At 38.6% G+C, this 27468-nt stretch overlaps 1 protein-coding gene across 4 annotated transcripts; it reads right to left on the bottom strand.

Annotated features, from left to right (window-relative positions):
* Positions 1 to 183: 183 nt before the first annotated feature.
* Positions 184 to 26484, bottom strand: ZFP1 (ZFP1 zinc finger protein). 4 transcript variants are annotated; one of them, XM_012772501.3, is made up of 4 exons: positions 26349 to 26484; positions 21245 to 21302; positions 11901 to 12027; positions 184 to 3162 (listed from the first exon to the last, which is right to left on the bottom strand). In XM_012772501.3, the coding sequence occupies exons 2-4, from the start codon at positions 21257 to 21259 to the stop codon at positions 2075 to 2077; spliced, it is 1230 nt and encodes a 409-aa protein (XP_012627955.2). In that variant the 5' UTR covers positions 21260 to 21302; positions 26349 to 26484; the 3' UTR covers positions 184 to 2074. The 4 variants fall into 4 exon arrangements, with proteins under 4 accessions (XP_012627955.2, XP_075851912.1, XP_012627956.2 ...); XM_075995797.1 differs by lacking the exon at positions 21245 to 21302 and having other exon boundaries at positions 26349 to 26470; XM_012772502.3 differs by lacking the exon at positions 26349 to 26484 and having other exon boundaries at positions 21245 to 21308.
* Positions 26485 to 27468: the final 984 nt, after the last annotated feature.

The raw sequence follows: 27468 nt of genomic DNA, 5'->3' as shown, positions 1-27468 counted from the left end.
AATCATCCTTTGTTCCCTTAACCCTTCCTTGATCTCTGTAAGTAGTCCTTTCATATGAAGAATATGGGACTAATTCAGTTCCCTACTGGAATCCTCACTGATACAGCAACTGAGGTCCAGAGGTTAAAAATGAAAGGAATTCTATTCTCCAAGCCCATAAAATCATATGCAAGTACACACATATACAAGGTTGTTTCAATCTTTATTTTATAAAAATTGCCATACACACACATATATATTCTTTCTCTCCTTTTGCTTTCCTCATCTGACCTAAAGGAATTTGCTCCCACACATTCTTTTCAATAGAATACCATTCAGCCATGGTATGTTTTTATAACAATTTATTCAACCCTTACTGATGGTCTTTTTTCCCCTTTTTCTTTGAGGTCCTTACCCAAAAATACTACAATATACACTGATAAACATATAATCTTAACTTGTGGCACTTTATTTTTTTCTTAGGGATAGATTCCCAGTTGACTCCTGGGTTGAAGAGTACAGATATTAACGTTAAAACACTGAGTCGCAGTGTTTTCCACAGAGGCTGTCACAATTTACATTTCCAACAGCAGCATATGAAAATAACTTTTCCCCTGCTGCTTTTGTTGTTAGTAGGTAAGATGACAACTTACAAAGAGAAACTTACTGGGCTACAGATGTTATGGTAAATTTGTTTTGGAAAGTCATTCACATTCAAATAGTCATAGCACACCAGTGATCTTCAAAATAACTAGTAAAAGAATAAAAGGCCAGTTTTGGTTGCCATTAATAATTCTAATGCATGATTGACAGGGAAAGGCTGAACCTGTGAATTTGAAATTGAGCCTAAAATGGCATAACTTTCAGCTATGCAAGAATAATTTGTTTACTTTAAACATCAAACAATATATGAAGAGACCACTGTAAAGTCTAACTTATACAGTGTGAACATGGAAAGGAAAGGTAATAACTTATGCTTAACTTAGGTTCCAAAGGGAAATGTTTTAGTTTCACAATAGTGAAAGTCAAGGAAGTAGAAATGCCTCCACTAAATAACAGAATACAACGAAAGTTCATTTCCAAATATGGAAAATCTTAAGCAATGAAAAACAGTTCTTGACAGTCTCTTAAAATAAATTATTTTTCCTCTAACACTTTTGAGCTACATAAGCATCCTATCATTTTTTTTGTAAGACAATTCATAAAATATTAAGAAAACCAGGAAAGCACAAATAAAAACAGGTAGTTCCTGGGTTACACAATATTTTGGTAATAGACATGCATTTGTATATAAATACTCTGCTGAAAAATAACAAGAGCATGATGATTGGGGATATTGTCCTTACATGGTAAATCTTTATTCTGTGGGCATACTGCTGAGTAGTAGTACAGCTCACTCTCTCGATCACCTCTTATCTCACACTTGCATATTTGTGTAAATAATGCTTTTAGAAAATCTTCAGCAAACCGGAAGCAAGTAAAACTTCAACACTGTCTTCTGTTTAGTGAAGAGGGAGCTCAATAACAATGGTCATACCAACATATATATGCCAGCAAGCAGTAGGAAAAGACACAGGTTACATGCTACTTTAAAATCTGGTACATATTTCATTTGGAATGCATACTGGATTACAGAGGTACTGAAAAACACGTGATTTTTAGTATGGAAAATTACTTGATATGTCCTAATTATCACAGAGGACAAGAATTTCAAACTCCCAGCGATTATGTTAAATTCACATGTACAGATGTAAAACATCCAACTTGTGTTCTGTGGCATGCTTGCACATAACCACTAAATTCTTAGGAAACTGTATATCCTTTATGTTGCTGCTTAGAATATTCAATTCATTCAAGATTTTAAAAAGCTCATTGTAATACAGCTGAGTATGTCTATTTACAATTGGATACATTCTCATATGTATTCTTTAGATATCATATGTAACTTCCACTATAATATTCTTATGGGATCCTATTTTTTATACATTTGAGTTGAGATTGTATCTCAGTATAAATTCCCATGTTCCTTCAATACCCTTATAAGGTTTCTCCCTGGTTGGAAGGGTTCTGGTGGGAGGGTTTTCCACAGTACAACCTAGGTACAGTCTCGGGGTTTATCCCCTATATGAACTCTCTGGTGGACACTGAGTCGGGACTTCCTGCTGAAGGCCTTCCCACATTCAGAACACTCATACGGTTTCTCACCCGTATGGATACGCAAATGTAACCTAAGAGTTGACCTCTGGCTGAAAGTTTTGCCACATTCAGTACATTCGTAGGGTTTCTCTCCTGTATGAGTTCTCATATGTATGATGAGTTGTGAGTTCTGGATAAAGGATTTTCCACATTCACTGCACTCATAGCGTTTCTCCCCTGTGTGAATTTTCTGATGTATGATCAGGTTTGATTTCTTGAAGAAGGTTTTTGCACACTCATTACACTCATATGGTCGTTCTCCTGTATGAATTCTCTGGTGTGTAGTGAGTTCAAACTTCTGGGCAAATGTCTTTCCACATTCACTGCATTCATAGGGCTTCTTCTCCATATGTGCTCTCTGGTGTACAATGAGGTTTGACTGATGAGTGAAAGCTTTTCCACATTCAGGACATTCAAAAGGTTTCTCCCCAGTATGAATTCTCTGATGTTTGATGAGGTTTGCCTTATGGGAGAAGGTTTTCTTACATACATTACATTCATAGGGTTTCTCTCCAGTATGTATTCTCTTATGACTAATAAGGAGTGACTTAAAGGAGAAGGCCTTGTCACAGTAATTACAAATAAAAGGTTGAACTAAATTTTTAATTTTCTGATGTTTAAAAATAGCTTCTTTATGGCTGAAGGTTGTTCCATTTTTATTATATTCAGAGTATTCTACTTCAGGATGGGTTTTCTCTTGCTTAAGATAGAGGAATGCTTTTCCAAATCCATTACAGTCATCAGCTTTCTTTGTTGCATAGTTTCTATTATGTAAGTCTGAATTATATTTCAAAGTTTTTTCATATAAGTCATATTTATAGGGTACTTGTCTTAAAGAAACAAAGTCTGTATTCAGGTTAAGTGTCTTTTCAAAGATACTACCTCTTTCCTCAATTGGAGTTTGGTTCTTAAGGATTACAAATTGCCTCGCATGCTCCTCTGGGTTTCTGTGGTCCCTCTCCATCTGGTCATCAGCCTTCCACACTTCTAGAATAAAAAACAATGAAATGTACCCTGTTAATACCTTTTACTATTTTAGAATAGGAAGTCTTCACAAATGTTCTATCATAGGGCTGATTCTTTAGTTTGGGACCCAAGCTCCAAATATTAAAAGATCACCAGTACAAATTTGTCCTCTTAAGCTTTCAAAGACAAAGACAAACATAAAAGTGTGTGGGCAAAAAAAGTGGAAACCAAAATGGATACAAGTAGCATTGCCAAATGACAATAATGACCTTAAAGAGTGGGTAGAGAAAAAGAAATAAAAATGAAAGGCTGCAAACAGAATACAAATGATGGGGGAAGGCTGGCAATTCCAGGGATGAAGGAGATTCATAGTGTCCTCAAGGACACTGAACAGGTAAGCACAGAGACCAAGAAAATAAGTAGATGAGGCAGTTAAGGGGAAACACCTAGGGCGATGTGAGTTTAGTAGCCAACACTCTGTAGTTTACTGAGCACTACTGTTCATTTTTCTAGGATCTTTCCCCTTTTATCTACTCTGCTCATTTGTACCAAAAATTTCCTAAAAGCTGCGTTTCTCACAGGTTTGCAGAGACAACCTTACTGCAGAACTCCAAATCTCTCAGTTAAAACTCTCTTCCAAATGGATGGCAAGATACCCCCAGGAACACGTGTGTTATTCTGTAGAAATACATAACAAATCTAAGATCTTTACAATAGAATCACTCACTGCTGCTGCTGGTTTTACTCCTTTATTTTCTATTGAAGTTGTTGGGAGAGTAAACATGTTTTCATCATCATTCTTTTCTTTTCCTTTTTTTTTTTTTTTTTAAAAAAAAAGAGACAGGGTCCTGCTTTATCACCCAGGCTAGAGAGCAGTACACAATCACAGCTCACTGCAACCTCCAGACTCCTGGCCTCAACCTATTCTCCCACTTCAGCCTCCCAAGTAGTAGCCTACTTTTAATGTTTAAGTTCCTTTTATTTGAATGGATGTTAAGGATCAAGTTACCCAGCTTCAATATAGGCCTTTAATAACCTGGACTTTCACCTTAGGTATTACTCATTCCTGAGTTTTATGATATTACTGCCACTTTGTGCATGAAAGTGTTTTGCTATTGCTCAGTCTAGAGTGCAGTGGCATCAGCCTAGGTCACAGGAACCTCAAACTCCTTGGGCTTAAGCAATCCTCGTGCTTCAGCCTCCTAAGCAGCTAGAACTGTAGGCATGCACCACCACACTCTTGCTGAGGCTAGTGTTGAATTCCTGTACTGAAGCCATCCTCTCATCTCGCCCTCCCAGAGTACTAGGATTACAGGTATGAGCCACTGGGCCTGGCCATTAATGTCACTCTTGTCTTGAAAAACCTATCTTCTGGCCAGACATGGTGGCTCACGCCTGTAATCCTAGAACTCTGGGGGCTGAGGCGGGAGGACCAATTGAGGTCAGGAGTTAGAGACTTACTCGCCTGAGTAAGAGAAAGATCCCGTCTCTACTAAAAATAAAAAGAAATTAGCCAGACAACTAAAATTAGAAAACATTATCCAGGCGTGGTGACTACATTCATGTAGTCCTAGCTACTTGGGAGGCTGAGGCAGGAGGATCACTTGAGTCCAGGACTGTAAGGCTGTTGTGAGCCAGACTGACGCCATGGCACTCTAGCCCAGGGAACAGAGCAAGACTCTGTCTCAAAAAAAACAAAACAACAACCTATCTTAAGACCACTACACTGTGAACTAAGTCTTAAAATCTTAAGGGTTAAAATCTTAAGCCTCCCAGCCAACCGAATGGACACTCTCTTGGCCTAGAGGACCCCAGAAATACCTTAAAGCCAAGTTGCTGGCCATAAGAAGGGAGGTTAGACATGCCTCTTCATGTCCCCCTCCCTTCTTAGAAATGTCCTTTGTAACTCATTAGTAGGCCTAAGGCTACTTAAACCACACCTACAGGTGTACGTCTGATGACTTGTCTCTAATTAACAGACTTCCTTATCTTACCTTAACTTAAAACATTCTAAGGCTTTAGAGAAAGCTTCCTCTCTTTAACCAATTACAAATCAGAGAATCGTAATAGCTACCTATAACCTGTAATTCCCTTCTTTGCGATGTCCCGCCTTTTTGGACCAAACTAATGTACGTATGCCTTCCATGTATTGATTTCTGACTTTATGTGTAATTCCTGTCTCCCTGAAATGCATAAAACCAAACTGTAACCAAACCATGGGGAGACCATTTGCTGAAGGCTTCTTGGGTATGGCTCTTGGGCCATGGTCACATATATTCAGCTCAGAATAAACCTCTTTAAATTATTTTACACAGTTTTGGTTCTTTTCCATTGACAAGATGGCACCCAACATAGGGCTTAGAAGACTCAGGGCCTCCCCGAAGAAGTAGCCTGAACTTGGCACCAGGTACTGGCATGGACTCCCTTGGGCCCCATTCTTGGTTGACGGTTTATTTTAAGTTGTTGGGTTTTTTCCTAGAAATTTGTTGTTTGGTATCAACAAATTAATTTTGATTTGGAAATACATTCTATTTTTTTTTTTTTTTTGAAACAGTCTCTCACTTTGTTGCCTAGGTTATAGTGAGTGCCATGGCATCAGCCTAGCTCACAGCAACCTCAAACTCCCGGGCTCATGCAATCCTGCTGCCTCAGCCTCCTGAGTAGCTGGGACTACAGGTAAGCGCCACCATTCCCGGCTAATTTTTTCTATATATATTAGTTGGCCAATTAATTTTTCTGTTTATAGTAGAGACGGGGTCTCGCTCTTGCTCAGGCTGGTTTTTGAACTCCTGACCTAGAGCTATCCTCCTGGCTCAGCCTCCCAGAGTGCTAGGATTCCAGGCGTGAGCCACTGCGCCCAGCCTGGAAGTACATTCTAAAAGGTCTTCTGTATTGCCTCTTCCTCCCCAAATTAATGTCAACTGGCTTTTCTGCACATTTGTAAAAGAGGAAACCTAACTGTCCTGTTTGTAGATAAATGAGAGACTGAGTTTCTCAACTCTGAAAAGAAAGGGCAGTTTAGTCCTCCCAGCTGAAAGACGCCCCTGGGTGACTGAGGCCTAAGTGGGAGTGTCTGGGGTGACTCCCGGAGGCGTGAAGTGGCCTATAGGGAACTCCCCAACAAAATTAATTAAAAGAAGGCTGCTCCAGGAAATGCATGTAAGACCTGATCACTCAGCGTTTTGAGCCCTCTGAGTTAGCAGAACCCTGAAGAGAGAAACTGAGACATAGAAGAGGGTGTGAAAGACGATGGTGAAACTGAATGCCACCCACAATCAGCACACTCTAATGCACTACACTACACTCTAGCCTATAGTTTGGTTGCTTCTTTTAAAGAAAAATGGGAAACAAATCCTCTAAAACTGAGCAAAGACAAGGAGAACAATTTCCTTTGGGCACCTCAGTTGGTTTATGATGCCTCTACTTGCAAATATTTTTGTAAATGGAAAGGTTCAAAGGCATGCCAGGTTTTCTAGGACTCTAGCTGACTGTGGCCAATTCTTTTTTTTTTTTCTTTTGGAGACAGAGTCTGGCTTTGTTGCCCAGGCTAGAGTGAGTGCCATGGCGTCAGCCTAGCTCACAGCAACCTCAAACTCCTGGGCTCAAGCGATCCTGCTGCCTCAGCCTCCCAAGTAGCTGGGACTACAGGCATGTGCCACCATGCCCGGCTCATTTTTTGTATATATATTAGTTGGCCAATTAATTTCTTTCTATTTTATAGTAGAGACGGGGTCTCGCTCTTGCTCAGGCTGGTTTTGAACTCCTGACCTTGAGCAATCCGCCCGCCTCGGCCTCCCAGAGTGCTAGGATTACAGGCGTGAGCCACCACACCCGCCTGTGGCCAATTATTATATACAACTTTTAACTGAAGGGCAAAATGACATCAAGGAAAATTCAGAGCTCAAATGTTTGACCTGCTACTATAAAGTGTAAAATGCTGATACTCGTAAGCTCTCGATTTTTCTCTTCTGTCTACTCTGAACATGCTAACTTTTCCTACTGATGTTGAGATAAAATACCATGTTCATGGGGTTAGTGCTTGAAGGCTACTCGGAGATCTTACAGCCAGTTCTAGTTAAAAAGTAAAGATAGCCTTTTTTTATTCAGTTTAAAATGAATTTTCTAAGTGAGGTTATTCTTTTAAATTAAACTGCCATGGAAATTGTTTTACACAAAAGTTTGATCCACAGGTGTTAAAGATTATCAGGGCAATTGAAGTTTACCCATGTGAACAAGTTCGTTTTGTCAGATCCAATTTGGATGCAGTCATCTTTCATGAACTGGTGAGTTTATATTACTATCTCATGGCTAGAGTTCTGAGGTAAAAGCTATTGGAACTTTGTGTGCATGTGAGTGTAAGTTTAGATATGTTTTATGTGTATACATGTATTATGTTTGACTACATGGTTCTAAACTGCCTTATAAATAAGGGTACTCATAAATTAAACAAATACAAATGCTTTTCTAGTTCACATGAATTTAGTAATCTGTGGTAAATAAGCTGGTTATTAAAAAAAAAAAAGGCCAGGTGTGGTGGCGAACACCTATAATCCTAGCACTCTGGGAGGCCAAGGTGGGGAGGATTGCTTGAGGTCAGGGGTTCAAAACCAGCCTGAGCAAGAGTGAGATCCCGTCTCCACTAAAAATACAAATTATCTGGACAACTAAAAATACACAGAAAAATTAGCCGGGCATGGTGGCACATGCATGTAGTCCCAGCTACTCGGGAGGCTGAGGCAGTACGATTGCTTGAGCCCAGGAGTTAGAGGTTGCTGTGAGCTAGGTGGACACCATGGCACTCTATCCCAGGCAACAGAGTGAGACTCTGCCTCAAAAAAAATAAAATAAAATAAAAATATTACTGGTAAAAGTATGAATAAAAATGTTTTCAAATTGTCAGCATACATTTTTTTGCCTGGGTTTTACTGGACATTTTTATGTTCTTAAGATGTCAGGGCTTGACACAAAGGTTATAAAACTACAAACCCAGCCAAAGATAAAATGAGATGTGTTTGATTTTTGGTAAGGCAAATTTAACATTGTTGGACTACTGATAATAGCTAAATCTCCTGAGTTACCAACAAAAATACCCATGTGTTTTAACTTTTTAAGGTTCTTAATGAGGCAAAAATGTAGACAAACTTAAACAAAAAAATGAGTTTTGGTAAATCAGAATAAGTAAAACATCAAGTAAACAGGAGCAAACTTATGGTCAAAGGTTTATGAAGATATTTTGGTTTTGGCCTTTTAATCCTAATTCTAGACACAGTTTGTTCCACTGATTTCAGTGTCTGTGGAAGGGTACTGTGAAACATGTTTCTGACTCTTTCTATCATCTGATACTAACAGTACTCTTAGGGATTCAAAGCTGTCCTAGAACCTGTAGTCACAAGAGCTTAAACTGGAAGCTTCAGTAGTTTTCCCGTTGGTCTTGCCCACTCTTGATTTATGCTACTCTTTACAAGCTACCTGGTTGTGTGTACATTATGTTGCAATAGCAAAGTATTTGCGGGGAGTGGAGATCCCTAAGCTGTTAATTTTTGTATAGTAATTTAAGATAAACAAAATGGTTATTAAAATCCAAAGAGAATCTCAAAACAGTCTTACTCTTTGCAAAAATTACACGTTCTCAGGTTTACACTCAAATTGGAAAATTAATTTAATCTTAATCCTCATGTAAAAAATAAAATGTTACAACTTTGTGTCATTGTTTGAGGTGCTAAGTATTGGTCCTGAAGGTTTTTTTCCAGTCTATAGTCAGGTGATATCATGTCAATGGGGCTCAGAAAACTACCCTAAAATGTCCTCAGAAGCAAAGGTCCCTGGTCCTCCTGCTTCTCGGTTCCATTATTCCCCAAGGCTAGCCATAGAAACCCTCTATCCCAAGGCAGGTTAAAAAGCCGGAACTTTTTCTGAAAGCCTGCCATAAAACCTAAAATTACTCTGTCAAAACTGGTCATGAAGTAATTACCTGACCTACTTTGTCTTACTGTAAAACCCCCATTCCAGAAAGAGCTCTGCCCCATTCCCAGAAGTAGGGAATGCACACTCAGATTCCTAAAATTCTAATATGTCTTGGTGTGTGTGTGTACATATATATATATATATATATATTTTTTTTTTTTTTTTTGAGACAGAGTCTCACTCTGTTGCCTGGGCTAGAGTGCGTGGCTTCAGCCTAGCTCACAGCAACCTCAAACTATCCTCCCAAGTAGTGGGGACTACAGGCATGTACCACCATGCCCGGCTAATTTTTTCTACATATTTTTAGGTGGCAAATTAGTTTCTTTCTATTTGTAGTAGAGACGGGGTCTCGCTCTTGCTGGTTTTGAACTCCTGACCTCAAGCAATCCGCCTGCCTCGGCCTCCCAGAGTGCTAGGATTACAGGTGTGAGCCACCATATGATAATAATTATAATTTATGCTAAATTGCTATATGCCATAGAAAAAAACACATCTCCTTTGTGTCTTTAACCATGACTATAATTATTATTTTACTTTGATTCTTTTCAAACACTAGTTTATAATCAGCTACAGTACAAGATTTACTTCTTTTAAGAAAGTCATGTTATTTAAAACATAACTGATTCTCTTGCTTTGTTTTCCAGAGTCAAGTATTAAGTAAACAGCAAAGTTTACCGGATAATGCTGCCAGGCAGGCCTGTTATTCACTACCACTGCCCTGCTACTGAAACTACAAACATCTTTCCTCTATGCTCAGGGACTATTGCAGAAGAGGTGGGCATGTGAGATTGTAAGGGCTGATTTCAAGAGTTGGAATTAGTTTAGACCTCCAGATCAAGGATGGACATGCAGATATGTATACAAATATGGAACGAGAGACTTTGCCTTTTTGCCCACATGCTCCAAACGTCAATTCCAACAGTAAGAATTTTTTGCTTTCCATAGACTTAGAGCTTCCTGTGTATAGCTATTCCCAGATATGGGGTTTATGCAAATAAACATGTAGTAAGAAATTTATTGGTCAGCTTGGGACAAATTATTATACTGACCACAAAAAATATTGCTGTAAAACAAAAGTCTCTAAATTACTTAAGCATTATTAACCATTTAAGCTATGTTATATATAACAAATTGCTACAAGTCTGCAACTAAACCCAAGAATACAATAACTCAACACTCACACATTTATTTTGTACCCTTGCCTTTGATATTTTGACTTTACTCTTATGTTTCCTAGAAGTTTTTAAGGAGTTGATGGGTACCTGTCCACCTCCAGTCCTGTCTGGCCTAAAATATTTAATTGGCTGTAAGCCAGCTATAAGCCCAACCTTTTTGGCACCAGGGACCATTTTCATGGAACACCATTTTTCCACAATCGGGGGAAGGGGGCATGGTTTCAGGATGATTTAAGTGCATTACATTGTAATATATAAATGAAATATACGACTCACCTCCTGTAAACCCTTTTGGATCTTAAGTCCCCTTGGCCACAAGGGTTCCGCCGAGGGCCTGGATGGACCCGGGGCACGTAGCCAAACCACCCTGGCAACAATGGAACAAAATAAAGGTCTGGCCAGCAATGCTGCCTCTGGCAGATTTTGGCCAAACAGGGGGAATTGTGAACTAAAATAAAATCTTAAGCCCCCCCAGCCAACTGAATGGACCCCCTCTTGGCCAAAGGGACCCCAGAAATACCCTATAGCTGAGTTGCTGGCCGTGAGAAAGGAGGTTATATATGCCTCATCAAGCTCCCCTCCCTTTTTGGAGTGTTAATGACTTACAAAGGGTATTAAGACAACCTTAACCCACACCTTACAGGTGTGTGTCCATTGACTTGCCCCTGATTAACAGCTTTCCTTTATCATAAAACATTCTAAGCCTTTAGAGAAAGCTGCATTTTTTAAAACCAATTACAAGTCAAAGAATCTTTAAATCTACCTATAACCTATAATTCCGCACTTCAAGATGTCCCACCTTTTTGGGCCAAATCACTGTATGCCTTCCATGTGCTGATTTATGACTTCACATGTAATTCCTGTCTCCCTGAAATGCATAAAACCAAACTGTAAACCCAAGCTTGGCAAGATTATTTGCTCAGGGCTTCTTGGGTGTGGCTCTCTGGGCCATGGTCACATACTCAACTCAGAATAAACCTCTTTAATTTTACAGAGTTTGGGTTCTCTTCCATCAACAACACCCATTAGCTAAATATAAAGGTGACCATTCTAGCAAACAGTATTAATGAAACAACTCAAAGGTTTAAGATGTTTTAGGCAAGTATTAGGGCTCAAGTGTGGGAGAGGTAAATATTAAGTAAAACAGAAAAAAAAAACTTATGCAGGGAGAGATTGGAAGTTGGAGGTGTGCTTCAGAAATCTGGGGTATAAGTCCTTTGTACCCAGCCATCTTAAAAGGTTTAGGGATTTGAAAAAGTTACCAATCTGTTCATAATCCCTGGATTACTAATTCTGGTTTCAGATCCCCCATTCATATCTCCCCTAAAAAGTTCTGAACTGGCAATTCTAACTTTACTATCCACAACTTTTTGTTGCTCCAACTTGAAAATCACATCTGGTTTGATAACAGGATTTACTAATGGGACATAGCACCTAACTGACTGAACTTCAGAAACCTTCAAAGAAAGTAGAACTTCAGAGAGTACACTCTCTCTCACCTTTAACACCTGAAGATTGAGGCCAAAACCATTTTGTAATTCAGAAGCTCATAATTTTTGGTAACTGAGCAAGGATGTAAATGCTACTAGGCAAATAGCTCCAAGTGAAAATGGTACTTACCCACTGAAAGTAAGTTGCTATAATTCTCCAGCATCACATCCATGTATAGGATCCTCTGAGAGGGGTCCAGTTGCTCCCATTCCTCCTGGGTAAAGTCCACAGTCACATCCGTGAATGAAACTGATCCCTGAAATGGCATATTGTTATTCATTCTGAAGTGATCACCATTTGGTGATATAGAAAGGATATATGAAAACTTTTTCTTACCATGTCATCAAAACAGTTATTCACCATGAAAAGTTACATATAACACCAACAGTACATCTTGTTCACTGTCATGTCTCAAAAAAAATTTTATAGTTAAAACATTTGTTTTGTTTTCTTTTTTTGTTTTCTGAGACAGAGTCTCACTCTGTTGCCCCGGTAGAGGGCTGTGGTGTCGGCCCAGCTCATAGCAACCTCACACTCCTGGGCTCCAGCAATCCTCCTGTCTCAACCTCCCGAGCAGCTAGGACTACAGGCATGCGCCACCATGCCTGGCTAATTTTTTCTATATATTTTTAGTTGGTCAATGAATTTCTATTTTTAGTAGAGACGGGACCTTGCTCTTGCTCAGGCTGGTTTCAAACTCCTGACCTAAGTGATCCACCTTCCTAGGCCTCCCAGAGTGCTAGGATTACAGGCATGAGCCACTGTGCCCGGCCAGTCCTATCATATTTGATAGGTAGCTAATATTAATAAAACACAGCTTCTGCTCTCAAGATGGATACAGGGAGAGAAGCATATAAACATTTGGTATTTGATGATACCAGTGCATTGATGAAGATTATACAGGCACCAGTGTTAAAGCCACTTGGAAGGCTGAGGCAGGAGGATCACTTGAGCCCAGGAGTCTCAGGCTGCTGTGGGCTAAGCTGATGCCACAGCACTCTACTCAGGGCAACAGAGTGACACTCTGCCTCAAAACATAAAATACAGAAGGAACAAGGATAGAAAATACATTAGAGTCTAAAGACACATGCAATAAGCTAAAAAGGTCTAATATACTTGCAATTGGAGTCCTAGGAGGAGAGGAAATACATTAGAAACAATATTTGAAGAGATAATGGCTAAAAAATTTCCAAAACAGCTCACACCAGGCTACAGTTCTGAGAAACACCAACCTCAAGTAGAATATAAAAACAAAAACCCCACTTAGGTACATCATAATAAAACTAATACCCCCAGAACATTCAAAGACAACAGAACGGACAGTTTATTTTTCAATAGAAACAATGGAAGCCAGAAAATAATGGAATATCTTCAAATAGCTGAAAATATCTAGAACACAAGTTGGCAAACTTTTTATATAAAGGGCCAAATAGTAAATATTTTAGGTTTTTCAAGATGTATGCAGACTCTGCCAAAACTACTCAACTTGGCCATTATACTACAAAAGCAGTCATAGAAATATATAAACAAAGAGGCGTGGCTGTGTTCCAATAAAACTTGATTTATGGACACAAATCTGAATTTCATATAATTTTCACAACACAAAATACTATTCTTTTGATATTTCCTCCTCAATTTTTCTTAATTTGTGGGCCATATAAAAACAAGGCAGCAAGCCATTTGGACAATGGGCCATAATTTGACACCCCCTGATCTAGAATGATGACTAATAATAAATGTCATGTGTTAAATATTAAGACATACTCCAAAAAGAAGAAAATTAAGCCCAGCAAGAATGAGTTAGATGCTATGGAAAAAACAAAAGCAAATAAATCAGCAAAAGATATTAAAATAAATAGGAAATAGAAGGAAGTATTAAATAATCTATAACTAATTTTTAGATTCCATCAACTTGGTAGTTGTAGCATGGGGAAAGTATCATGTGTGGGAGAAAGAATCTGATAAAAAAAATAAAATAAAAATTAAATTTTGAGACAGAGCCTTACCTTGTTGCCCAGGCTAGAGTGAGTGCCATGGCGTCAGACTAGTTCACAGCGACCTCAAACTCCTGGGCTCAAGCAATCCTCCTGCCTCAGCCTCCTATGTAGCTGGGACTACAGGCATGCGCCACCATGCCCAGCTAAGTTTTTCTATATATATTAGTTAGCCAATTAATTTCTTTCTATTTATAGTAGAGATGAGGGCTGGCTCTTGCTCAGGCTGGTTTCGAACTCCTGACCTCGAGCAATCCGGCTGCCTCGGCTCCCCAGAGTGCTAGGATTACAGGCATGAGCCACCGAGCCCGGCCTCTGATTAAATTTTAAAAGAAACATTTAAAGAAGTACTGAAAAACAGCAAGATACCCCCCCCAAAAGGACGAAAATATATTCTGACAGATCAGCAGAGGGGGAAAAGTAGATCAATAAAATCAATAATCAAATTAAAATAGGGGCCATGTACGGTGGCTCATGCCTTCAATCTCAGCACTTTGGGAGGCCAAGGTGTAAGAATCACCTAAGGGGAAGGGTTTCAGACCAGCCTGGGCAACAAAGGAAGACTTGCCTCTACAAAAAAAGTTTTTAAGAACAGCCAGGGTGCAGTGGTGTGCATCTGTAGTACCAGCTACTGGGAAGGCTGAGGTAGGAGCATTGTTTGAACACAGGAGTTCAAGGAGACAGTAAGCTACGATCATACCACTGCATTCCAGCCTGAGTGACAGAGTGAGACCCTGTCTCTTTAAAAAAAAAGGGGGGGGGATAAATGTTTGTTAAAAGCCTAACACCCTCAAAGTTTTAAAATATATATAGTTTTTCACACTTTTTATAAGACACAAACTTAACACAAAGCCTGAAAACAAAAGGCACAGAAAGCTGGCTCAGGGGCATCAATAATTAAACAGAATGCCAAAAGTATGCATATGGTATGACCTAAAAATTCTATATAATCCTGTTAATTCATACAGAAGTACTTTTAAAAAGAGGACTGGATACACACCCACACAAAACTTCTAGTATTGGTAACCGCTAAGGTGAGAAGACTGGCTTTAATAGTCAAGAGGATTTTAGTAATGAGTAAGGTGACATAAAATGAAGAGAGACAATATGCTAAGGAAGACACATGCTCATATGACAGAGTAAGAGACAATTCATGTAGGAATTATGTAACATAAAGAAAAACCTTTAATGTGTGGAAGTAAATATGCCAAAATGTTAAGTATGGACTAGATTGTATAATAGGTTGGTAATTATTATTATTTCTGTGCATTTTTCACACATCACAAAATTAAACAAAAGAAAAAAAAATCTTATGATCTATCACGCAAAAAGGAAAAAAAAGAAATGACATGTGACCAGAGAGGCAGAGACTGGAATGAGGTGGTCACAAGCCTAGGAATGCCTACAGCCGCTAGAAGAAGGGGAGGCTAGGAATGAAATCACCCCTAAAGTCTCTGGAGGGAGCATGGTCCTGCTAATACCTTGAATTTGGACTTCTGGCCTCCCAAACTGTGAAAGAATAAATGTCTGTTGTTTTAAGCAAAAAAAAAAAAAAAAAAAAAATAAGACGATGATAAGGAAATTTCTGAACACTAGGTATAAAGACAAAAATTTATTAGTTTCAGGAGAGAGTAAGTCACATTCTGATAAGCAAACAGAAGGTCTTTAGACTTCCTAACTACACTACACTAAAAAGTAATTGATTCAAAATTCTGAGAGAGGCAAACAATAAAAGCTGGACAAAATAAAATGATCATTTGCAAGCATAGGAAAGCAACCAGTGCCCATCTACTATTATTGAAAAAAGGGCATGTAGGAGGAGGGGAGCCCCACATTCACACTGATGCTGAAAGGAAAAAAAATATATCAATCTTGAATTTTACATTTAGTAAAAATGTCCCTAAGTGTATTTTCTAAACTATGGCACAGAAAACTAAAGCCCAGGGAGAAGTGAGTGTTGCTATATGGAATAAATAAAAACTGGCAATTGGGACTGCAAAGCAATTGGGATTTGGGGTCAGGATGCTATGGTTTGAATACTTTTTGTCTCCTCCAAAAGTTATTGAAATGTAACAGTATTGGGAGGAGTGGCCTTTGAGAGGTGACTAGGTCATGAGGGCTCTTCCCCTTGCAAATGACATAAGCACCTTTCTAAAGGAGATTTCAGGAGGGAGTTTGTCCCCTTTGGCCATTCTACCTTCTTCTATTCAAGGATACAGCATTCTTCCCCTCCAGAGAATGCAGTATTCAAGGTGCCACCTTAGAAGCAGAGACCAGGCCTTCACCATACACCCAACCTGCTGGCACCTTGATCTTGGACTCTATAGCTTCTAGAACTGTAAGAAAATAAATTTCTATTCTTTATAAACTACCCAGTCTCAGGTATTCTGTTATCACAGCACAAAACAGATTATTAAGTCACAGGGTAATGGAGCTAAGGAGGCCATAGAAAAGTGGCCCTAACATTCTCCATAATAATTCACCTCAGATCTTTGGCTGGTTCTTAACATGTGCAGGTGGACAGCAAGCCTCCAGGAGAACTAGCAGAGAGCAAGAACTGGGAGACTAAAATCTGAACACAGATTTCAAAGGTTGCACAATGATGGCCAGATGCTGCAGTTCAAATCTGGCAGGAGTAGAGATACTGATGAATAGCTGAGATGCCAAAAAAGCCATTGGAGTAAGGACCATACCCTAGGAAAAAGGACTATGATCTAACTGAAATGACCTACCTTTGCAAATCTGAAAAACGAGCTCCAACAGGATCAGAATGATCTCCCAATAATTTAAGTGTCTGGCTGAACAAAACATATTTCAGAAGGAGGTATTTATATGTATCATACAGTGTGTCCATCATACAAACAAAAATTGCTAAATGTGAAAAAGCAAAAACAATGCGAAGACAAAACCAATCAAGAGATAAACAAGTCAAAAGAAGCAGATGTAGAGATAACCCAGATTAGAGTTAGCACACAAACACTTCAGATGAACTGTAAAGTAATATGTAAAAATATCAAGGTGGTCAGAAAATCATATAAACTATAATCCCTAGAGCAACCACTTAAAAAGAATAAAGAGAAAAAGGAAAATGGGAACAGATAGGACGATAAAAAACAAGTAGCAGGATGACAGACTTAAACCCATCTGTGCCTGTAATAAAATTAATCATAAATGAATCAATAGAAAGAGACAGCCTACATAAAAACCATGACCAAACTATATGCTGTTTAGCAGAAACATACCACAAATATAAGAACACAAATACTGTGTTTCCCTGAAAATAAGACCTACCCATAAAATAAGCCCTAGCAGGATTTCTAAGCATTTATGCAATATAAGCCATACCCTGAAAATAAGACCTAGTGATAGGCATGGCTATGCAGCGTATCTGCATAACCCATGCGTTTTGTTGCAGAGTGGTAAAGACAACGAGCAGCCCTTCTCATTTGCCCCATGAGAGCTCTATTGCTCGACATAAGAGATTAGGTCCAATGGTTCTAAAGGAAATGGAGTCGCAAGAAATTCAGGATGGAATTCAGGGTTTGGAGAGTTATGATGATGTTCCAGAAGAAGACGACTTAACTATATTTGAATAAGTGTAGATTGTTGTACTGTACTTAAAAAAAATAATACATCCCCTGAAAATAAGTCCTAGAGTGTCTTTTTGAGGAAAAATAAATATAAGACCCTGTCTTATTTTCAAGGAAACATGGTAGGCTGAAGCCAGAAGAATAGAAAAAGATATATCATCAAAACACAATCATAAAAAAGTAGGTATGATTTTATTTATATCAAACAAGAGTATTATCAGGGATAAAGAGGCTCATCCCAAAATGATAAAAGGATAAATCAGGAAGATAGAATAATCAAATGTGCACATAATCAATAACCATATATGCAATGAATAACAAGGCTTCAAATTATATCAAGCAAAAACTGTCAGAACTAAAGCAAGGAATGGACAAATCCACATGCATATCTAGCTATCAATCAAATATCAGAACAGAATGAAAACATTTTCAGAAATGAAAAGTCTAAAAAATGTATCTCTCACACATCCTTTCTCAATAAGCTACTAAAGAACATACCCCAATAAGACAACAATAATCCAAAAAAGTCGAATACATGGGAAAGGGCAAACAAAAGATCAATAAAAGAGAGAGCTGAAGGAAATCCCTAGAAGTCAGAAGTTTGAAGGAGATTGCAGAGTGACAGTGATTTTCTACTGACACCAAATTGCAGTATAAACTGGAACAGAGTGATTCAAAAGCAGGCCCTCGGAGGGCTGTCATCAACAAGATATCTGCTGCCACTTTACCACCTTTTTATTAACTTGAGGGCAGAATGCCTGGATGAGCCTGGCCCAGATTCTTATCTGTACCTGGTTTGACTTGTCTTGAACATGAGCTAATGACATCGGTCTGCCCCCTCTATACCAGGCTGCTTTGGATCAGATGAAGACACTCATTTCACCTCACAGAAGTGTTCTGCTTTAATCTACTCCTGAGAGTTGGCATTTGACCAATGAATGAGCCAAGAAGCAGAAAATACACAGCATCCCATTCCCTCTAATTATATTCCTACCAGACTTTTAATACTGAATCCACATTTTGATCCTACTACATGGCCCAAATACATACAGCCTTATGTTTCCCTATGTTTCTCATGACCTTGCCAATGACTTCTTCAAATGGGATTTATGTAAACTCTCAGGAAAGCTGAAGCCACCATGATCCAGAGATTCCATTTGGCTCATCTTCTCCTGGGAGCCTTTGTTCAACAGTAGCAAAATTTCTAGACACAGCTAGATTTGTATTGTTAGACTTGCTTGGTAAGTATTGCCACATTGCTCCCAGTAAGGCTGTATAATTTTATACTACCACCAGCAATGCGTGAATGGTTTCATCTCCCCTCAGCTAATACAAGGTAATGTAATTTTGGAAAAAAAAAAAATAACCCAAGTCCTGATAAAGGGCACATAGGTACAAGAAAGCACATCTTTTAGATCCTATATGTCTAAAAGAAAACAACTCCATCCACCAAAAAAAGATTATGTGAGCCATTCCAGTTACAGTTACAGTTTTTCAAAACTAAATTTTATATTAATTAGGAATATGTATATAAGTGGCAAAGTCTTTAAGGAAAGCAAAGGAATGATTAACAAAACTGTCAAGATCGTGGCCACTTAGAGGATTCAATCAGAGAATGCATCATAAAGAACAGAGAACTTTCTGTTTTAACCTGGGTACATACATGGGTATCCATTTTTTTACTCTTTACTATATACATATTTGTTATACATGCTGTTATAACACACAGAGTATTATAATATTTTGCACACTGCTCTGTATATATGTTACATTACACAAAAAATTAGGAAAAAAAGAATGAGGAAACTATGCTCTGATATGGAAAGATTTCAAAGCTATGCTGTTGAGTGATAAAAACACAGAACTAGAAAACTGAGAAGACAAACAATAAACTGGAAGAAAATCTTCACAAAACACGTATCTGATAAGAGATTTGTATCTACATCCTGCAAATAACTCTTAAAACTCAAAATAACAAACAACCTGATTTAAAAATGGGCAAAATATCTGAACAGATACTTTACCAAAAAAGATAGCAAATAAGCATACGAAAAGATGCTTGACATCATCTGTCATCAGGGAATTGTAAATCAAAACAAGATACCATTACACGCCTATTAAAATGCCTAAAATCCAGAACACTGATAACACCGAATGCTGGAGGATGTATAGCAATAGGAGCTCTCATTTACTACTTGTGGGAATACAAAATGATACAGCCACTTGGAAGACATTTGACAGTTTCTTATAAGATTAATCAAATTCTTACTATATGATCCAGCAATATGCCCTTGGTATTTACCCAAATGAGCTGAAAACTTATGTCCACACAGATGCTGATAGCAGCCTCATTTATAATCGCCAAAACTTGGAAGCAACTACGATGTCCTTCAATAGGTGAAGGGATAAATAAAAAGTGGTATATCCACATAATGGAATATTATTCAGTGCTAAAACAAAATGAGGTATCATGCCATGAAAAGACATGGAGGAACCTTAAGTGCCTATTTCTAAGTAAAGGAGACCAATCTGAAAAGGCTACCTACTGTGTGAATCCAATTATACGACATTCTGGAAAAGGCAAAACTAGAAAGATAAGACAATAAAAAGATCACTGGTTAAAATATCAGAAACTGGCTGGGCACAGTGGCTCACACCTGTAATCCTAGCACTCTGGGAGGCTGAGGCGGACAGATTGATCAAGGTCAGGAGTTCGAAACCAGCCTGAGCAAAAAGAGAGACCGTGTCTCTACTATAAAATAGAAAGAAATTAATTGGCCAACTAAAAATATATATAGAAAAAATTAGTCGGGCATGGTGGCGCATGCCTGTAGTCCCAGCTATTTGGGAGGCTGAGGCAGGAGGATCGCTTGAGCCCAGGTGTTTCAGGTTGCTGTGAGTTAGGCTGACACCACGGCACTCTAGCAGGGCAACAGAGTGAGACTCTGTCTCAAAAAAATTAAATAAATAAATCAGGGGCTTAGGGCGAGGGAGGAAGGGATAAATAGGTGGGTCACAGGGGATTATTAGGGCAATAAAACTATTCTGTATGGTACCACAACGGCAGATATATGTCATTACACATTTTTCAAAACCCATAGAACACGTAACACAAAGAGTGAACTCTAATGTGAGCTACAGACTTTATTTAAAGTATCAATATTGGCTCATCAATTGTAACAAGTATACAACCTTGACGCAAGATTTTTTTTCAAGATCTCAATAATAGGGCAAACTGTGGAAGGCAGTTGGGGACTGAAGGGGTATATGGGAACTCTGTACTTTTTACTCAGTTTTTCTGTAAACCCAAAACTGCTTTAAAAAAGAAGTCTATTTATTAAAAACAGAATATAAACAGAGCAGTATGATTAATATGCTATCTTATATTTGCACCGATATTTATACTTCTATAAATATGTGCAAATAAACTCTGGAAAGCTACTCAAGAAAGTAATGACAATGGTACCTGTAACAGGTTGTGAGAAAATTTAAATACATACCCACATATTTACTGAGTCCTCTGGCATTATCCTAATCTGATCGGAAACACAAATACATACAATAATACTCTGCACTTGCACTGAGGAATGCTATATGAAAAAACCAAAGACAGACTGATAACTCATTCTGGCGATGCTGTCCAAATACCACCTATATGAAGTGGTATTTATTCACACCTAATATAGAGAACCAAGGAATTGGCACTCATAACCAATGCAAGAGTCTTAATTAATTCAGTTTGCTTTTTGGCTGCTAGTATTGATCAGTTAATTTTACAATGTTTTCCTTGAATTTTATTCATTTATACTTTTCTGTTTCATTGTCCAGATCCTAATAACCGTCCTCAAATGCACTGAAAAACAAAGTGGGGAATAAATAAACAACTCACCTGGAATTTGTTCATTTTCTGCAGTTTTGGGGTAAAGGCAGAGAATATGAAGGCAGAACTGGAATAGAGGAAAAACGAAGGCATTGTTATTAAGAGTCTGACCTGCCTCAAATTTCTAGAATAACCTATTTAGAAATCCCTACACACCTCCTGGGAAAATACTACTTCGTGGGATAGTCCCTTTGTCGCTTTAGAAGGGGCAGAAAAGATCACACTGGCAGCACCTATCTTCAATTAAACATCAGGAGATACCCCAAAAGGCAAGACTAAGACAACCCATGATCAAGAGACAAGGCAATCAACAGAACCCTCAACTGCTGAAATGAACACACAGGGAATTTAAAACAACTATAATTTATATACTAAAAGTTTTAATGGAAAGGGTGAACAACATGAATGAACAAATATGGAATTTCAACAGGGATGGAAACACCTAGAAAAAATCAAATGGAATCGCAAAGAAAGAAAAGCACAGTAACAGACATGAAAGAATACTTTCAACAGGTTCGTTAGTAGATTCAACAGAGCTAAGAAAAGTTTCAGTAAATTTGAAGATAAGGTAAAAGAAATTACCCAAACTGAAACACAAAGAGAAATGAAAGGAAAAAATAAAGGATAAAGCACCTAAGGGCTCTATCCTTGAATCTCAGTAATTCTTTAACTGTGATATTGAATCACAGTTAGATGGTCTAACAAACATGTAACTGAAATTCCAAAAGGAGAAAAGTAGTATTTGAAGACATAATGGCCAAGATTTTCCCCAAATAATAAATGCTATCAAACCACAGATCCAAGGAGCTCAGATAATTTATCCATACAGGAGAAATACCAACAAACAAACAAACAAAAACATACATGGACACATCACATCCAAACAACTGAAAATTAAGGTTAAAGAAAAAAACTTCAAAGTAGCCAGAGAGAGAAAAAGACACATTATATGTATTAACAGAAGAACCATGTCAAACAATCACAGCCATCTTCTCATCAGAAACTATATAAATCAGAAGACAATGTAGGGCTTAAAGTGCTTTAAGAAGAAAAACAAAAACAACTATCAACCCAGAATTCTATACTCAGCAAAAAATATCTTTCAAAACTGATGGTGAAATAAAAACCTTTTCAAGCAAATAAAAACAGGGAGAATTCATTATCAGTTGACCTGTACTACAAGAAATGTTTAAAGAAGTTCTTTAGATAGAAAGAATAGGATAGCAGACAGAAACCTAGATCTACACAAAGAAATGAAGATCTCTGAGAATAGTAAAAAATGAAGATAAATATACAGATACTTTTTCCTGCTTTCAATCACTCTAAAAAATAACTGATTATCTAAAGCAAAGATAGTAGCAAAGGTCTGTGGCTTTATAGCATATGTAAAAGTAAAATGTATGACAATGATAGCACAAAAAAAATGAGAAGATAAAATCAGGAGTATACTATTATAAGTATACATACATTAAGCAGTATAATATTATTTAAAGGTCCACTATGAATAATTCAAGATGTTTACTGTAAACCCTAGGGAAACCACCACAAATTTTGGAAAATTATTCCAAATAAAGGAAAAGTCAATAGTGGAGATGAAATGTAATCATAGAAAGTACCCACTTAAGCCAAAAGGAGGCAGAAAAAAGGAAAACAGGAACAAAGACCAAATGAGACAAGCAGAAAAATGCTAGCAAGGAGGTAGATTTTAATCCAACTATATTGATAATTGTTATAGACACACCAATTAAATGACTGAGGTCAAACTGGATAAAAAAGCAACACCAAACTATGTGCCGTCTATAAGCATTCTGTATTAAATATAAAAGCATTGCTACATTAAGTGTCAAAGGATGAAAAAAGATACACCTTGTAAACACTGATCAGAGAAAAGCTGGAGTAATGACAGTAATATCAGACAAAGCAGACTTCAGAAAAAGAAATATGATCAGGAATAAAAAGTGATAGCACATAATAAATGTGTCAAATCACCAAGAAGACATAATCTAAATGCATAACAATCCTAAATATACATGCACCTTAAAACAAAACTTCAAAATACAAGAAGCAAAAATTGATAGAACTGAAATAAAAATAAATAAATACATAATTTCAGTTGGGCATTTCAATATCCTCTCAGTAACTGATAGAACAAGTAAACAGAAAACCTATAAGAATACAGAAGAATAAACCACACTATCAACCACCCTGACCCATTTAATATTTATAGAAGACTCCACCACTAACACTACAGTATTTATTTAAGTGCACATAAAACAGCAACGAGATAGACCACATCCTTGGCCATAAAACAAACCACAACAAATCTAAAAGAATAGGCCAGGCATGGCGGCTCAGGCCTGTAATTCTAGCACTCTGGGAGGCCCAGGCAGAAGGATTGCTTGAGGCCAGGAGTTCCAGACCATCCTGAGCAAGAGCAAGATCTAGACCTCGTCTCTACAAAAATAGAAGAATCTCTACAAGAAACAGAAAAATTAGCTGGGCATTGTAGTACACGCCTATAGTTACAGCTACTCAGAAGGCTAAGACAGGATAATCACTTGAGCCTAGGAGTCTGAGGTTGCAGTGAGCGGTGATGACACCACTGCACTCTGGCTGAGGCAACAGATCAAGACTTTCAAAAAAAACATAAAATAAATCTAAAAGAACAGAAATTTGTAACAGAGTATATTCTTTGATAAAATCAGAATCAGAATTAAACTATAAATCAATAATAGACAGAATCAGAATTAAACTATAATAATAGAAAAAGAGATCTGGACAATCTCCAAATATTTGGAAATTATGCAATACAATTCCAAATAATTAATTAGTGAAAAATGAAGTCACAGGGAAGTTAAAAAAAAGAACTGGAACTAAACAGTAATGAAAATATAGCACATAAAAATTTGAAAAGATATAGCTAAAGCAGTATGTAGAGGAACAGTTATGGCATTAAACTGTTTCTATCAGAAAAAAAAATCTTCAATTAATGGCCTCATTTTCCACTTTATAAAGCCAAAAAGAATAAGCAAAAGAAAAAGCAATTAAACTCAAAGCAAACATAAGGGAAATGAGGGTAAGAGCAGAAATCAATAAAACTGAAAGCAACAGAGAAATGCAATTAACTTAAATGCTACTTATTTGAAAAGATCAATAATATTGACAAACCTCTAGTAAGTTGGCCAAGAAAAAAAGGACACAAAGTAACCAACATCTAAAATGATCTGGCTGGTCTCGGTGGCTCACACCTGTAATCCTAGCACTCTGGGAGGCCGAGGCGGGCAGATTGCTCGAGGTCTGGAGTTCGAAACCAGCCTGAGCAAGTGTGAGACTGTCTCTACTATAAATAGAAAGAAATTAATTGGCCAACTAATATATATATAGAAAAAATTATCCAGGCATGGTGGCGCATTGTCTGTAGTCCCAGCTACTCAGAAGGCTGAGACAGGAGGATTGCTTTGAGCCCAGGAGTTTGAGGTTGCTGTGAGCTAGGCTGAAGCCAAGGCACTCACTCTAGCATGGGCAACAAAGTGAAACTCTGCCTCAAAAAAATAAAATAAAATAAAATAAAATAAAATAAAATAAAATAAAATGATCTAAGAGACATTATTACAGATGCTACAGACATTAAAAAGACTTATTCTGACAATAAAAATAGATAACCACCAACCAGACCAATCAAGAAAAAAAGGGGAGAAATTCCAAATACACACAATAAATGGGAAATATCAATAAGAAAAAGGGAAAAAAATTATAGAAAAGGGATTCTATCTCCAGTAGCAGTAAAATACTATACAAGTACGAAGAAAAATAAAAATCTTTTTCAAAAATTATAAAATGCTGAAGGTGACAAAACAAAAAACGACTGGAACAAATGGGAAAGACTATAGGCAGACCCAATATCATACAGGAGATGTGTCTACTCCCCCTAATTTAATGTAACCATCAATCAGATCACATTAAAAGTACCAGATTTTTAAAAAAATACAATTGATTCTAAAGTACAGTCATGCGTCACATAATGACAGGGATACACGTTCTCAGAAATACATCATTAGTCGATTTCATTGTGTGAGCATCATAAAGCATACTTACACAAACTTAAATGCTATGGCCTACTACAGACTTATGCTGTATTTTTATTGCTCCTAGCCTACAGGCCTAGGAGTAACAGCATATTACTGTACTGAATGCTACAGGCAGCTATAACACGATGGTAGCTATCTGCGCATCTTAACATAAAAAAGGTACAGCAAAAATATGGTATTATCTTATGGAATCATCATTGTGCATAAGGTCTGTCGCTGACCGGACGTTGTAATGTGTAGCACGACTGTACCAGAATCATGAAAAACTTTTGCATAATCTCAAAGCGATGAAGACTTTGAGTGCCATAAAAGGAAAGAACAGTCAATTCGACCATGGAGAAATTAAAAACGCGTGCCTGGCAAAAACTACCAATGGACACAGTCAAAAGACAAACGAAAACACCTGCTACTCATATTACATGAAGTACCAGCTGGCTGTGAGACCTTGGGAAAATCACTTCCCGTTTTGGAGCCTCCCTTTTTCTTCTGAAATGATAATACCGGAAGTCACAGGGTAGATGTGGGGTCGCGCGAATACTTGACCGAAAACAACCTGACAAAGAGCTCTCACCCCCTAGGAGGCGTCCAGTCGTCCCACCGCCCCGCCAGGCCCAGGACGCGGCCCGTGGCAGCCGGGGCGTGGCCAGGTGTGTCCGGCCCCGCCCCCACCCCTCGCCGGCTGGGCCGGTGGGCGCGCGCCGGCCGGGGTTTCCGGACTCGCTCCCGCGCGGCCCGAGACCCCAGCGGCCCGTCTGAGGCGCGGCTCCTGACAAAGGGAGGCAGGCGAGCCCCCAGAGCCGCCCTCCTCTCTGCCGTCACCGCCCCCGCACGTCTGGCCAGGCGGGCCCCGTCGGCCCCACTCGAAAGAGGGCGCCGGGCAGCCTCAGACGCCGCCCCGAGGGTCACCGCCGCCTGCGAGTCGCCGAAGTTTGGGCTCCCACCCCGCGCGTGCTCGAGCCCATCCCTCATCTCCTTGCCCTCCACCCCCAGCCCGAGAGGAGCTACCTGGCAGCCCCCCCTCATACCTGGAGGGGCACAGCCTCCACTCGTGGCTCGGTGCCACACCAGGTCACGGCGCGGGGCGGTGAAGACGTGCGGAGACTGGGGTTCTGTCACCCACTCGCGGCTGGAGGTGGGGGGAAGGGCGGGCACGGGGAAGCTCGTAGCACTGCACATGCGCACATATAGGGGCTGCTCGCCGTTCCCAGGGTCCTCGGGGGGTGGTCCATGGAGCTTTGGGACTACACTTCCCACAAGCCTTCAGGGCCGTGCTGTTAGGGACTCTCGAGAAAGTCTACGCCTCGTTAGGAGGGTCGGATGAGCGCTGTCCAAGATAATCCCTTGGCCAGTTCCTTTCTCCCAGAGCGGGTTGTGAATTACAATCCACTGCCCCTCCCCAAAATACGAAATCTTGTCTTTTAAAGGTTACACATGCAATCTATGATAACTGTATTTAAATTAGAAAATTTGTACAAAATAAAAGAAGAAAGTGAGTATTACCCATAATCTCACTTTTCAAATATAACTGTAACATTAAATTCACACTTTTCTGATTTTTTTTAATAAGATTCGCCATAAGGGTATCATGTGCTGCAACTAGCTTCTTTTCCCTTTTTTCTTTTTTTTTCCTCCCCAGCTTTATTGAGGTGTAGTTGATCATTTGAAAACTTATATATATTTAAAGTGTATGACTTGATGACTTGATATATACATTGTGAAATATTCACCATAATCAATCTAATTAACATATCCATAACCTCACATTAAAGTTAACATTTTTTTTTTCTCTGTGGGATGAAAACACAAGATCTACCTTCTTCTTACCTAAGATGACTCATAAGCAAAACAAAAATCACCCTCTTAGCAAATTCCAAGTATGCGGTGTTGTTAACTATAGTCACAGTGTTGTATATTACCTCTCCAGAACTTATTCATCTTGCATAACTAAGACTTTGTACCCCTTAACTATCATCTCCCCATTTCCCCCTCACCCTCAGTTCCTTTTCTTCTTTATTTTTAGAGCAGTTCACAGCAAAATTTGAGCAGAAAATATAATGAATTCCCATATAACCCTTGCCTTGACACATGCATAGCTCCTCCCCATCAACATCCCACACCAGAGTGGTACCTTTTTTACAATTGATG

Source organism: Microcebus murinus, chromosome 20 (genome assembly GCF_040939455.1).
Source record: "Microcebus murinus isolate Inina chromosome 20, M.murinus_Inina_mat1.0, whole genome shotgun sequence".
Lineage (NCBI taxonomy): Eukaryota > Metazoa > Chordata > Mammalia > Primates > Cheirogaleidae > Microcebus > Microcebus murinus.
Note: the sequence above shows the minus strand (reverse complement) of the source record. Positions and strands in the feature narration are given on the sequence as shown.

Excerpts from the sequence above, each read along its gene's own strand:
- ZFP1 (XM_012772501.3), bottom strand. Across the intron at positions 3,163-11,900 it reads TAGCAACTTACTTTCAGTGG|AAGTGTGGAAGGCTGATGAC; the intron begins GTAAGTACCATT and ends TTTTTATTCTAG.